The sequence below is a fragment of the Pezoporus flaviventris genome, unplaced genomic scaffold (assembly GCF_033815535.1).
Source record: "Pezoporus flaviventris isolate CSIRO_AGI_PZ_B2104156 unplaced genomic scaffold, CSIRO_AGI_Pfla_v1 ptg000008l, whole genome shotgun sequence".
NCBI lineage: Eukaryota > Metazoa > Chordata > Aves > Psittaciformes > Psittacidae > Pezoporus > Pezoporus flaviventris.
In genome coordinates this window covers 2,447,906-2,461,768 of record NW_026892556.1, presented here as the reverse complement: position 1 = coordinate 2,461,768, position 13,863 = coordinate 2,447,906, and the positions used below count along the sequence as shown (strand labels likewise).

The following is a 13,863-nucleotide window of genomic DNA, read 5'->3' as shown; positions in this document are numbered from 1 at the left end:
GATCCGGACTCTCAAAAGGCAAATGCACATTAGGTAAATGTAAAGCAGCAGGTCACAGCTGCGTGGGGTTTGAGAGTGAAAAATAAGCACAGATACATCTGGCCCTGTTACCGACACACTGTGGAACAAGCACATCTCCCACCTGCTGCTCTGAGTAGCCATCATCCTCCCTGAAAGCACCAGCACCTCCCTCCCTCCCACAACACAGTCTCCACTGAGCAGAGAGCTGACATCCACCAGCTTGGCACTTGAACTGAGCCCCATGGAGGGAAGGAAACTACACCCCAGTGTGGAGATGTGAGAGGAAACCACACAGCTGTGTGCCCACCCGGCATCTCCACAGCTATCCTCAGCATCCCCACACCAGGCACAGGCTGGGGCCAGCATGTAGAGAGGCTGCAGGGTGAGTGGAGAGCGAAGTGAGAAGGTTACAGATATGTGATGCTCTTGAGTAAAAAAGGCATTTAAAAAAGCAATCTACGGAAATATTTAGACCTTACAGACCACAGTGCAAAGCTGCTGGTAAGAGCAAGACAAAGTCAAATAGAATCATGGAATGGTTTGGGTTGGAAGGGACCTTAAAACTTCTCCAGTTCCAACCCCAAATATTCAGGATTCCAGCTGAAGGCAGAAATTCTCCCCCTGGTTGAACCCTACAGCCCCCAACTGCCATAACAGCCCTGGGACAGAGCCAGCTGGACCCTGCAGCTTCTGTGTGCCCCACACCATGGGGTTTCTCTTACCATGCAGAGGAAAAGCAGGGTGAGCAGGAGGAGCAGGAGAGCGCGCTGGAGGGGCTGCATTGTCGGGGCACGCAGCTCACTGTGCACTGACACTTCCTCCTCTGCTCGCAGTGATGGCAGCCGGAGGCTTTAAGCACGGTGGTGGCCCCATCTCATCAGTCACACCTCCTTCCCTGCACCAGCCCCACCACTTCAAAGGGCTGTTTGAAACCAGGGTGAATTGGGGAAGTCACATCTGCCGCCGGCGCTGTGAGGAAGAGGGTGCAAGACAGCAGGGGGGGTTTCCAGGCAGTGACACCAGTACAACCCTTTCAGCCGCAGTTCTCCCCAGCCATCGATCTCCATCGCCCAGCACAAGAGCAGCTCCTGCTCCACACCACAGCCACACAGCCACTGACTCCAGCACAAGCAGCGAGCCTCTGGCCCTGCCTTTTGCCACGTAACAAAATACCACCTGCAGCATGAGCCCCCCTGTCCGAGCTCTGCTTCTCCCTGTCCTGTGCCCTGCAGCCTCGAAGGACTAACAGTGGATATGGGTTAAACCCTTTCTGGATCACTGGGAAGGTCCTGCCAATTGTGGCCAATGATTCAACCAAAAGAACAAAGCTCTTTCCATGCAGCTGGGGCAGGAGCTGGGTCCGAGCTCTGAATCTCCATAACACACCTGGGGTGGTCTCATCCGGATAACAACGAGGGAAACGCTCCATTGCAGCCCCCCAATATCCATCTCCTCATGAGCAGGTCTCGGAGCTCCCTCACTCACAGCAGCAGGAAACAGACGGGATCTGGTTATTTTAAGATGGTTTGACATTAGGTAGTGAAATGTGCCAGGCTCATCTGGCTGCTGCCGGGTTCTGCGTTGCTGAAGCACATCACAGTGCAGAGGGGAAGGCTCCACTGCTGCAGAGCTTCACCCGATTCCGTTGCCTTTGCACATCATGCACACACCAAAGGGAGCCTCAGGAGCAGCCACCCAGGTGCTACAAACGGGCCTGCTCCCTCCCCCGGGGGAGGCTGAGCTCTCTGGAGCAGCACGGACCTGGTGGGCAGCACCAGCGAGGCGAAACCAGCGGGCGGGGAAGCGAGCAGCGCCCGGAGCAGCGGGTGCTGGAACCCGAGCGTGCACAGCGAGCGGTGCCTCGGGCCAGGCCCTGCCGCGCTTGTCCCTGCGGGCTGAGGCCAAGGGCGTGCAGGGGGGGCTGAGGGAGGGGAGCGAGGTCCGGCCCCGGCCCTGGGAGCGTTCGGAGCGCTCCGGGTCCCCCCCTCAGAGGGGGCATCCCCCGGGGCCTGCCCCTGCTCCAGGCCCGGGCACGGGGGGGGCGGAGGAGCCCCGAGCTGTCAGCCGGGAGGGGGGGGGGGGGAGCAGAGCGGTGCATGCTGGGATGTGTAGTCCCCGTGCTGCCTCGCCCTCCACGTGACCAAGGCTGAGCCAATCGCAGCGGCCCTCCGTCGCCGTGGCAACCGCCTGTAAACAAGATGGCGGCGGCGGGTGAGTGCTGCGGAGGCGCGGGAGAAGCGGGGGGGCACCCCCGAGGTTTGGGGACCCCCCCAGCACCTGGGCACCCACGTCATTTTGAGTCCATTTTTGCTAGCGATCCTTCCTACCGGCCTTCTGGGCCCCACAGGGCTGCACATGGCGGTGACAGGATCAGAAATGGCACCGGCATGAACAGAACTCCCCTCCCAGCAGTTCCTTACCTGCTGCCTCCGGGCCGGCATCGATCCCCAGCGGGTGCCAGGGGTATGGGGCGGTCAGGTCTCTGGTTGAGGCAGAGCAAAGCTGCTCTCTCCAGCGGCAACAGCGCCTTTTGAACTCCAAAAAGTTACCCCATTGAGCAAATCCTCCCGAAGTTCCTGAAGCTGGGCTTTATTTTACATGTTATCCCCTCATACAGGGCTGGCCAAGTTCATTGCTTCCACTGGGGAGGCTTTTCTTGCCATCCTACATGTTCTTCAATGGCTGTAGCTCTTTTTCTCCTACACACGTCCAAAATCAGATAAGAAACAAAAGGTTTCCACATCCTCAGCAAGACCTAGAGCACATTAAAGCCTCATCTATTTTTACAGCTCTAGTTTAGGTCACATCCTTCCTACTACATCTTAGAGCAAAATCTCCCTTTCCACTGCCAGTGAAGCTTCTGTTAATCCCAGGGTGTTGGGCTCTTGGTTAGAAGAGCTCAATATTACCACTTGGTGCAGGCAGGATGCTCTACACCAGTGACAGTCTCTTTCTACAAGCCCCATTTCGTGTTCACCCTTTCCACCTGCCGAGATTGCACCTTCCCTTGGGTCCTGGCTCATAACAAGCTCCCACTTACACTCACTAGGTTGGGAGCGCCTATTGGATTGAATGGGCCACCCTGCTTTCTCCTGCCCTCTCCTCCCCTCAGCATAACCCCAGTATTCCTTTACCTGCTTGTGAAGAAGTTGCAGCTGAAACACTGCCCTGTTTTCTTTCCTTTGTGCTCCTTGTGCCTCTCTTCAGAGGATGCCAGCCTGCCTCCTAGGACAGAGAATCCAGAGCAAGGCATCCTCCCCTCGTGCTCGAAGGAGACAACACTGGAAAAGAACACACAGGGTAAAAGTCCCTCAATGATCAGGGGTTTCTGGGCCATCACAGTCTCTCAGTGACAGTCTGGGGGGCTCAATACCCCAGGCCAGGGCTAATTCCCCCGCCGTCACATACACTGTCAGTGATACAGCCATCTCCCTAAGGAATTCCTACCCAGTACCCCCCAAAGGGACCCTTGTCCTCCCTGCTCTGGCAGAACAGGAGTTCTTGCATGGGGTCCCCTGTGGTGCAGAGGATTAAATAACAGATTTGTGCTTTCAGACACAGCTCACGCTGACACGGAGCTCCACTCCTCCCCGATGCAAAAAATCACTCTGTTGGAACAAAAAATAGCAGAGCAGGCACAAGAAATCCAACTGAAGGTAAAATTCCTGCCCTTACTGAGCCTGTTTTGTGCCCTGCTTTGATGGCAATGCCACAGGAGCAGTACACCTCTCAGACCTAGTTTGCCTGAACCAAGTTCATCGGCAGCCTGCTCTGTTACACAAACAAGCCTTTTCAAAGCCCCAGAGCAATTGCGTTGGTCCTTGGGTTGGGAGAATGAACAGTCCCAAGTGATGACATGAGCACCCTGTCACTGGGATCAGCTCTTTGACTTCAGCCCTGCATTTTCCTTTTGCTTTCCAAGACAACAGCTGCTCATACAGCAGAGCCAGCCTGGGGCAGAGCCCTCTGCATGACTGCAGCTTCCAGTAAATACCCTTTTGTGTTTGGTTTTAAAGAGGTGGCTGCAGAGGTGCTGGTTTCGTTTCTAGATTAGCTACTTCCTATAGGTCAGAGCAGGAGCCTGAGCAGGAAGCTGGGAGCAGGAGCCTGGGTGTTTCCCTACAGCTCTTGTGCAGATGAAGGAGGGGGAGATAGGTCAGTGTTCCCTCACCTATTCGTGGAGCAGTGTATTTATATCCCACACCCCATTTGAGTCTAATTTGTGAGGTGGTACAGCCTTTCTGACCCTTACTCTGCCTCTCTCTGAATGGGGTGAGAGGATGTGCACCACTGACTCACCTAGCCAGGACTAATTGTACAAACTGTGCCTCGAGGTCCTGAAGGCCAAGGAACTAAATAAGATCATTATCTGCTCTGGTCCTGAAGGATAGGAGGATTGCTGAGCTTGAAGAGAAGATGAAGACCCTTCAGAAAGAAGAAGGTAAAGATTATTCTACCCTTGGTGCCTTGCTCCTACCTGTGGGAGAGTACAGAGCTCCTGGCACTGCAGCAGAGCAGTGGAGACCTCCTCTCTGAGCCATCCTTACCTTAATAGCCCAAGAGCTTCTTCAGTGAGTGGTATCAGTTACACAGACGTGGTGCCTTCTGCCAAAGCAGATCCACACTTTATACCCACATCAAGTCCAGGTTGGACGGGGCTTGGAGCAACCTGCTCTAGTGGAAGCTGTTTCTGCCCATGGCAGAGGGTTGGAACTGGATGAGCTTTAAGGTCCCTTCCAACCCAAACCATTCTAGGATCCACTGCTCAGCTCTTCCGGTGCAGTGCAAAACACTATTTCCTGACCTATTTTCTGTGGCTTGCTAAGTTTCCATGAGCATAAATCAACCACACAGGAAAACACCCAAAACAAACCAGTAAATACTGCAGAGTTCAAACAGGCTGGAAACCAGAGCTACTCACAGCTGAGCAAACACAAAACTCTGCTTGGGATCTCAGGGAGGATTCCAGCCCAGGCTCCCTTGTCCTGGGAGGCAGCCTAACTTCAGATTGAGGCCAGCTGTGAGTGAGTCACTGAAGGTCTTTTCCCCCATTCAGTTCCTTGGAATCCAGCAGCTTCTCCAGCTGAGCCCAGACACGTTTCCTACAATGGCTGACCTACCTTGTAAGCATAAAGCTGGAGTAAGCTCTCAATTTCCTGAGCAGAGAACACAAATATGCCTGTCAAACCACAAGTATGTGTTTTATACCTCATTGTGCATTGTCCTAGCCATTCAGCCCAGGTTTCCCAACCCAGCTTCAGTGGACACCTGCTAATTTTCTTAATAGGTCCCTTAAGACCAAGCAAGCAGAGCAATTCTCATTGTTTACTTGCCAACAGCACCACTCATGTCAACCTCCTGCAGCAGAAAGCTTCACCACTACCATCCACAACTACTTTAGTCTGGCAGCATCTTCAAACTGCTGCAGGTTGAATTGTCAGGGACCAGCATGCAGAGTTCATGTTCAGCTCCTGTGTCTGATGGACTTTAGTAACGGGTAGTCAGGTACTGCTGGGGCATCCATGCTGTGTGACACAGGTTATCTATAGCTCTTCTTTAAGGTTGTACATATTAAAACCAAGACTTCCTTTTCAGACCCTTCTGACTCATTCACAACAGAGGAACTGGAAATTAGGTGCCTTCAGCTGCAGCTCCAGGTCTGGCAGATGGAGGTGAGACACCTGCTTCACTTGCCCTAGGCCATCTGCACCTCTGGTTTGAGATCACTGCAGTCCCAGGCTGCTCAGGCTTTTTCAAGCTGCCACTCTGATCACCACAATTCACCACCTCAGCCCTCTGAAAACAAAGAACAAGTTGGATGGGAGATACAGGGCAGCAGGAAATGATACCCAAACATCTGTGCCTCCTGCAAGCCTCTTCATTTTGATTTCTAGGGCTGTAGAAATACTCATTGCAGCTACCACAGCCCTGGGAGACTACTGTGGCACTACAGATGCTTTCATTCTCCCTTTTGCCTACTACTAGTAGAGCTGCTACAACTACTGGCCCCTGCCAGGGCCAAAGAACCCCAAGACAAACTTCTTTCACCTCCCCTTCTGCTTCTCATGATCTCAGCTGACCACCCTCAGGCTCCCATTTCTAGTTCTCTGAAGCTCTGGTCTACAACACTGCCTTGTGCTTTCCTCACAGCAGTTTCTGAGTGACTATGGTCTGATTTGGGTTGGAGAGAGACCTGAAGAACTGGAAGATGTAGAATTGCTCAAGGATGAAGAGCTGCCAGGAAGGAGCTTCTGGAAGCCAGGTAAAGCACCAGCACTCCTCGCTGAAGCAGTTATCCTAACTCCCACTGCATGCTTATAGAAGGTGTGATACTCCCCAGAGTAGATAAGCAGCAAAGACCCAGAATTTGCATCTTCAGAATCTGTGATCCTGTGCTGAGGTCTTCACCTCAGCCCATCTCAGGGACAGAGACACAGAGCCATTGAACAGGAGCTAAGCCAGGCAGAACACTGGTGTTTTATACATCTGTATTTTGTAAGCCTCATTTAGGGGATGAGGAGAGAACCCAATGGCTCAGCCCTTTGGAAGGGGACCCTCAAAGCAGCTGCTTCCTGCAGAGGTCACATACCCTGAATGTTTGAAGCTTGATTGCTCCAATAACACATAAAGTGGGTGGAAAATGGAATGAGACACTTTGTGTATATTGTAGCTGTAGTAACCTACCCATATTGTCTGGCTCCATCAGAGAGTATTGTTTGCCTTTCCTCCCAGCCAACACATGAGCGGTTTAACAGAGACCTGATTGTGGAGGATGGGGTCCAAGCATATTTGGCAATGGCTTCTTAGGAAGTGGTAACAGAGGGGGAGAAAAAAGAATACTTGGGCTGTAGAGCCAATGCTACTTCCTAACTGCTATGCAAATATCAGCGAACTAATCCTTCCCTCCCTCACATGCAGGAGGGGAGAAAAGGGGGGAAGCAGTAGGGATTTTCACTGTTTTCAGCTCATGCTTTTTAAGGACTATTCCCTAGCCCTCCTTTATCAGATTGTAAAAAAGCAGAACACAAACCACCAAAGGCTTCACCCTCTCTTATTTCCTCTCCTCTGATATCATTCTTCTGTCCCATCACCACTCTTACTTCTCCACCCTCCCCCAGCACCCAGATAAACATCCTCAGCAGCAGACCAGCAAGAGAGAGCAACCTGCAGGTGGCAAGCACCAAGCACCTGCCCCTGTTTACACTGGCATTTCCCCAGGGAGTCTGCCCTGATCCCTTTATCCATCCCACTTAACCCAACCAGTTCTGTTCTTCACTGTGTATTTTACAGCACCACATCAAGGGACAGCAAAACACTTTGGAAATTACAACCAGACAAGGAGCTGAGCATGGTCTCTAAAGAGCTGCCTGCATCTGGAGTTATATTAGCTGGTAGCAAAGGGCTGTTTCCCTGCTGCCCTGCCCCTGTGGTTTTGCACACACACCCATGCAAACCTGGCACTGTTGTACCACAGCAGCTCAGTGTTGCACCACACTTAGCGAAAGCGTGAAAGGCAAAGCATGGAGAGGGAGCAGAGACACCCCACAGTGTCAGGGCTCAAACACACCTCAAACTCACACAGAGCTGAAAGCTGCTGAGCTGGTGTCCCCTTCCCCCTGTAACTCTGGTCCCTCTGCCGCAGGTGAAGCAGTTGTTCCCCAGCACCACATTGATTTTGATTTACTCTTGGAGAAGGTGAAGGATCTGAACTTGCTGGCTGGAGAGGGCATCTCTCACATCGAGCACAAGCCTGGGGGAGCTCGGCTCAGGCAGCCAGAACCCCTCCCTCTCACACTGTATCAGAATGGGATTGTCATGTTCAACGGACCCTTTCGGCCCTATGAGGACCCATCCACACAGGTATGGAAGGGTCTGTAGGGGAATTAGACTTAGAGCCATTCTGCTATAGTGTTCACTAAGCAGCAGGAAAGGGAACGGATAGAAATAAGACTTGTGAGCTCATCTCAGTCCTAAAGAGGAGCATCTAACAGAGATCACCAGCTTCAAACCTGCATCTCTTTAAAGGCTAGCATGTCTTTGTGGGGTAGTTTTTAAGATGAGATTCTGGGTCTTTTATGTAGACTTTTCTGCACAACAATAACACCACAAATAGGAACAGCCCAGAAGGAATGTATCAGCCATGAGATAAACAAAGCCTGAGGTATGCCCACAAACTCTCATTTTGTTTCAGCAATGCCTACAGGATATTATGGATGGCTATTTCCCTTCGGAGCTGCAGATGCGTTACCCTGATGGCATCCCATTGCAGGTAAAGGAGTGCAGAACTTGTTCAGGTTTTCTCAGCAGTCTGCTGGATGCTCCCCACAGCAAGTTCAGTTTGAGGTTTCTGGAGGCAGTAAGACTACATACATCAAGATTAACTCTGTGCGTGCACGTCTCAAGGAAAGGGTGGCTGGGAACACACCTGCCAGAGCTGTTACAGGAAGTGAGTGAGGGTTTCTGCATCAAGACTCAATGGTTGCTCTGCCTCAGTGAATCTTGACTCAGAACAAGACTTCTGAGAGCAAAGCAGGCTCTGTAGCAGAGAAGCAGCATGTGCATGTGAAGAGCTGTGTAACAAAGGAGAAAAGCTCTCAACTAGTTCCCATGGGAAAGCTTTTAAAACAAGATTGAGCAAGGATCCATCAAGGAGGATGTTGGAGAGTTTCTTTTGCTACAATTTCAATGGATTTGGCCACCTGAGGTTCTTTTAGGTCCCACTTTTTGATTTCTCAGAAATGGCAAAAAGCCAAGGCCACCTTTTCAGGCAGGAAGCAGGCAGAGAGCCTCAGAGGACTCTAATCTAGGTCTTCACGTGCGTCTAACCAGAGGGGTGCACCTCCCCTCTGCCACGAAGAAAGCAGGGCAAGGATGAGGTCAGGACAGGCAGGGTGAGCTGTAGGTGCGGTAGGTAGAAAGTCAGCTGGAGTAAGGATTGTGCAAAGCTCTTGGGGCTATGGCTCCCTATAATCCATGCATAGCTGGTGCGTCTGGAAGCCACAGGACACTACAGTAATCTGCAGTAAACACACACACACAGAGTGCACCCACCTGTGGTTTGTTCAGCCAATGTAAGAGGAACAGAAGTGGAACCCAGACAGACAGAGCTGGTATTTACACAGCCTGCCCCACTGCTGGGTGCATTCTGCCTGCCTTGGTTCATTAGAGCCACCTGACAGTCCCCACTGCAGCCTCTCACTGCCAGATCCCTCTCCAAGCCCAGCCTGCTGCTTCCACAGCACCTTCCACCTGCAGAGCCTTTGCAGGTGGGAAAAGGTCAGGTCCAAGCACATTTCTTACAACTGGTGTGCCTGTGGAGCTGAATGAACAATTGCCCTGCAGTCTGGGTGGCCCATCCCAGGAACCTGGGGGATACACAAGGATGTGCTTTGTTAACAGAGCCTATAGGAACTGAAAATGCATTTCATTTGATCAGAAGCAGCTGTCATGGTTTCACCTGGGGTTTACAACTCTTGGTTGCCATTGCTGTGGTTTATTGCGCTTTGATGCAGTGAGAACAAACTTGTCCAACTGTTAAGATCTGCTTATGGCAGCTGGTCTTAATTTAACAGGTCACTGACAGAAGGGACATGGTATTTCAGGAGAAACACCCTCCAGGGAGCTTTCCTGGTCATGGCCAAGTGGTTGGCCATTCAAAATCACGTGAGGTGCAGGAAACCACCCAGATCCCAGGTAAATTCTTAAACCTTTGGTTCTCCTACAAGCTCATTCTGTAAAGGTGGACATCTTCAGGCCAGACTGATCTTCAACTATACTGAATATGGGATGATTCCTCTTCAGGCTTTCATAAGAGAATATGGGACATAAGGTCAGGTCCCAGATTCCTCATTTTGCTTCTAGATTCCAGAAGTCTGTAAGCAATACCTGGCAGGGCTTACACCAAATGCAGTCAAGTCGTACAGACAGAAAAGAGTGGGTTTGTGCATGTGTAACTGAACAACCCAAACACGTGCAGTGCCCATCAGCAACATCTTCCTGTTTATACAAAACTGTACTACTTGCTTGCTCATCTCAAGGCACTCACAGACAGAAGCTCTGCTAAATGTTTCCTTTATCCGAGTTGTAAAGAAAACATAACTGTCCATTGCCACCACAGAAAAGGGAACAGACACCTACAAATACACCCTCATGAGATGGGACGTTTTCCAAGTCTAAAACCTGACATAGTTTCAGTTTTCCCTGTTCACAGCAGGACCAACCAGGTTTCAACCTGTTGTGCATCCCAGCTGTGTGCTGCACAGGCTGCACAGTTGCTCACTGCTGAGGTTGACAGTGGAACATTTAATGGGTCACAAAGTGGGACAAGCTTCAATGAGGGAGACTGAGCCAGCCCCAGCATGGCTAAGGGAGGTCAGAGCTCTCCCTGTCTGCTGTTGTGCTCTATCATCGCAAACCCAGCCTGTTTCTGAGGGCAAACTGTTTGTCAAAAAGGTCACACATGGACAATTCTCCTCCCTGCTTCACCAGGTCCCAAAATCTCCTTGGAGCAGCTTCTCAATGAGCTTTCCAGGCCCTTGAAACACACAGAAGAGGCAACTGGTGCCCACAACTCAGCCAGAGCAGCACAGCAGGTACGAGCAGATCCCCCAAACACTTAGAGAAGGTGCCAGGAGCGATTCCATGGGCTCATCACCCTACACAGCGCCAGCACCCGTTCCCTTGGGCCTCTCTGAGCTCTGCATAACCTCCTCCTCCCAGAGAGGCTCCACTAGAGCACACATGGCACCCTGGCACCTTCTCCTGGCTCTGGCTGCTCTCTGTGCAGAGCAGGCAGTAGTGACACTCACCTGCTTTGCTTTCAGGCCTCTGAAGGGGTGCGCAGCAGCAAAGAGATCCTAGTGGAGACACCCAGGCTGCCTGCCCTGGAGAGGTACAGGCACGGCCCCTGCCCTGTCAGGCTCTCATCTTCCTCCTGTTATTTCCTACTTCCTCCTCAACACTGTGGGTTTCTTTCAGGGGTTTCAGTTAAGGAAGTAAATGGAGTTGTCCCTTTTACACCTTAGAAATAGAAAGAAAGGTGAAGGTTGATCTTTTGGGAAGACCACTGAATTGTTCACGGCAAACTTGCCATCTTTTACAGCTCCAACAAAAAGCTTCTGTTGTTCAGACTGCTACTTCCTGCTGTGAAATAGCTTTCTCAACAGCAAACCAAGGCCTCAGAGTTTGAAAGCATCTAAGAAGCTGTTTGTGATCAAGTTAAACGGGAGAATGCTGCCAGGAGAACGATGCCCAAGTGGGAGGTCACACAAACAGCACTTTTCCACTCAGTCTTCTGGCAAGACAAGACCCAAATAGAGAATGAAAAAAAAACCCAAGCAGATTATTTTTAACCAAAGAAGTAGGGCAAGGAACTTACCAGACAGCCTGATCTAAAATGAAAGAGCTGAAAAACGTCAACAACCCTCTTCTCAAGGCACCTTTAGGCAGGGAAAGCAAAGCAGTGGTTTGCTCTGTGACTGGTCTGCTCGCACGCAGTCATCTCAAGGACATTCCCAGATGTGAAGCACCCTGTTGAGGTGACCCAGGCTCTGCCACCAGCGCAGCACTCGCTCCTCAATTGATGAGGTTCTCTCACCTCCAGGGTGAAGGTGACTGAAGAGGTTGAAGCTCCTGCCCCTGGTGTCTGCACTCTCCGCATCAAATCAGAGAGCGGGGAGCAGACTTACATCGTAAAGATGCTGTTCACAGAGACCATCGGGGACCTGCGCCAGCACCTCGCCCATGCCAGGTAGGCCTAGGGCTTGCTCCCCTCCTTACCCAGCTCCATAGAGCCCTAGGGAAGGTTTCCCAGCTGCTGCTGAAGGCCCTGGAGCTGTGCTTCAAAGACATCAGCCCTAGCTGAGCAGGGCTGAGGGTTACAGCCCCAGGAGCTGCCGGCACCCCCTGAGATGCTCTCTAGGCAGCACTGCCAGGGTCACACTCAAAGTATTTAATACCCACCCTTGCCAAAAAGCTAACACAGGCACAGATAAACCTCTTCAGTTCTCTCAGAGTTGCCACTTGACCCAGGTCCATCCCTGCTTTTGCCTGCTTCCAGCCAACTATTCCCACCATTCCCAATGTGGTGGTGCAACCTGGAAGCTGAGCTGCAGCCTTCAGTTTGGCTGATGGATCTGCTGCTGGATAAACACCCCACTTTGCTCAGCCAGCTCTATATCCCAATGGATTCAATGCTGCCTAAGGGCTCTCACACCTCTTTGGGGACAATTCCAGATAGCTGGGGAACCCCTTTGCTCTCCCCTCTTCCCACTCCTGTTGCCGGCCATAGGCCTGGCTGCAGCCTGAGCCCAGGATGAGCTCATTGCTGTTGGGATGCAAAACCCTCTTTCCTACCGCAGCTGTGCAGCTTGGAATGGCCACTCTGCCTGGCTGTTGCATTTTGGGCAGGAAGCCCTTTTTTCTGCTCAGCTTGTGCTTATGAAATGGTCTCTCCTCCTTTCATAACCACAGCTGGATCAGCCAGAGGATCCCTCAAAACCTTGGGGATCCTGCCTGTAGGAAAAGCTGTGCTGTTCTTTCCTAGGGGTGGAGACTCCGACTCATATGAGATCATCAGTACCTTTCCCCAGAGGGTGTACACGGACAACTCACAGAGCCTGCAGGAATGCGGCCTGACCCCCAACGCCTGCTTACTGCTGCAGAGAAGAGACCCCTGCCAGCAAGAGGGCTGCAAACAGCTTAACTCCTAGCAAGAGCTGCTCACCCAAATTCTGCAAGAGGAAGGAGCTGCCTTGCACCTTTAGCTGTGTTATAACTTCCCCTGGCTGGGAAGAGCAGAGGGGTGACTTTCCAGACTTAGTTTCATTGTGCTGTTACCTGGGACAGAGAGAAGTGCTCAGAGGCAGTGGGTGGATGCTCTTCCCCAAGACCACTGGGCTCCTAATGCAGGGGCATTTCAGTCAGCTCAGACCAAAGCCCAGTTTCCTCATCTCTACTGAAGGGTTACACAGGCTGATGCCAGCCCAGGGAAGGCCACCAGCTTTACACTGGTCCTGGACAGTGGCTTAGCTCAGGGATTGTCTACCGCAGCAGGACAGACAAACAGCCAGGGTCAGTTTGCTTTCCACACACAGCTGCTCCCCAGCGATTTCACCTGTGCTTACACCACGAGATAAACAGGCTCAGTTATATGGTCCCTGGCGAAGCTGAACCAAGAGGCTTTGAGCCGTTGCAAGGCTGGGTCTGAGCCAGGCTCGGCTCAGCCAGGAGATCCTGCTGCTGGGTTTCCTGTGCGTGAACAACTCCTTCCCTTGGACAGCCCCCAGCTCCGGCAGGGCCCCGGCTCACAGCCACACTGAGCTGCCAGCCTGGCTCCCTCCCTCCCTGCTGCAGCCATGGGCTGGATGCTGCAACAGGACACCGTGTCATTGGAGAAGAGCATAATCCCGTTGCTGCTTCCCTGAAGCATGAATAAAGCATCTTCCTCCCTCTCCCGTGGGCTGGGGCTGTGCTCTGCAGGCCCTTTTCCAGGCACATTCTTCCCTTTTCAGCTGTGACAAGCTCCCACTTGACTCCCAGTTGACAACACTCCCACTTGCATGAGGCAGCACCTCCTGACTGGTTCCCTCTCAGCAGAGACCCAGCCCTCAAAAGTCCCATAAAACCACTGATTTCAGATGCAGTTTCCAGTCCCATTACATTTCAAGGGCACAGCTCCTGTGGGAGGGGGCAGGATACACAGGGCTCTTCCCAGACCACTCCAACCAGAGCCAGACCCTGCACAACTCAAGTACAGGAAGCTCCACTCCTCCAAAGCAGCAGCCTCCACAGGTTCCCCATGACTCAATCCCCACAGCTCCAAGTTAGTTTCCTTCCTTTTTC

General features: G+C 52.1%; 2 protein-coding genes across 2 annotated transcripts in view; one reads left to right on the top strand and one right to left on the bottom strand.

Annotated features, from left to right (window-relative positions):
- The window catches only part of RPS6KA1 (ribosomal protein S6 kinase A1), a 328,808-nt gene that overhangs the window by 106,165 nt on the left and 208,780 nt on the right, over window positions 1-13,863 (bottom strand). The window lies entirely within an intron of this gene.
- Window positions 3,234-13,469, top strand: UBXN11 (UBX domain protein 11). Its single transcript, XM_061449882.1, has 11 exons — window positions 3,234-3,321; window positions 3,577-3,677; window positions 4,408-4,462; window positions 5,617-5,693; window positions 6,172-6,283; window positions 7,664-7,881; window positions 8,213-8,290; window positions 9,624-9,714; window positions 10,510-10,613; window positions 10,845-11,770; window positions 12,566-13,469. Exons 2-10 carry the CDS (start codon window positions 3,615-3,617, stop codon window positions 11,043-11,045), a joined length of 999 nt encoding a protein of 332 aa, XP_061305866.1. The 5' UTR covers window positions 3,234-3,321; window positions 3,577-3,614; the 3' UTR covers window positions 11,046-11,770; window positions 12,566-13,469.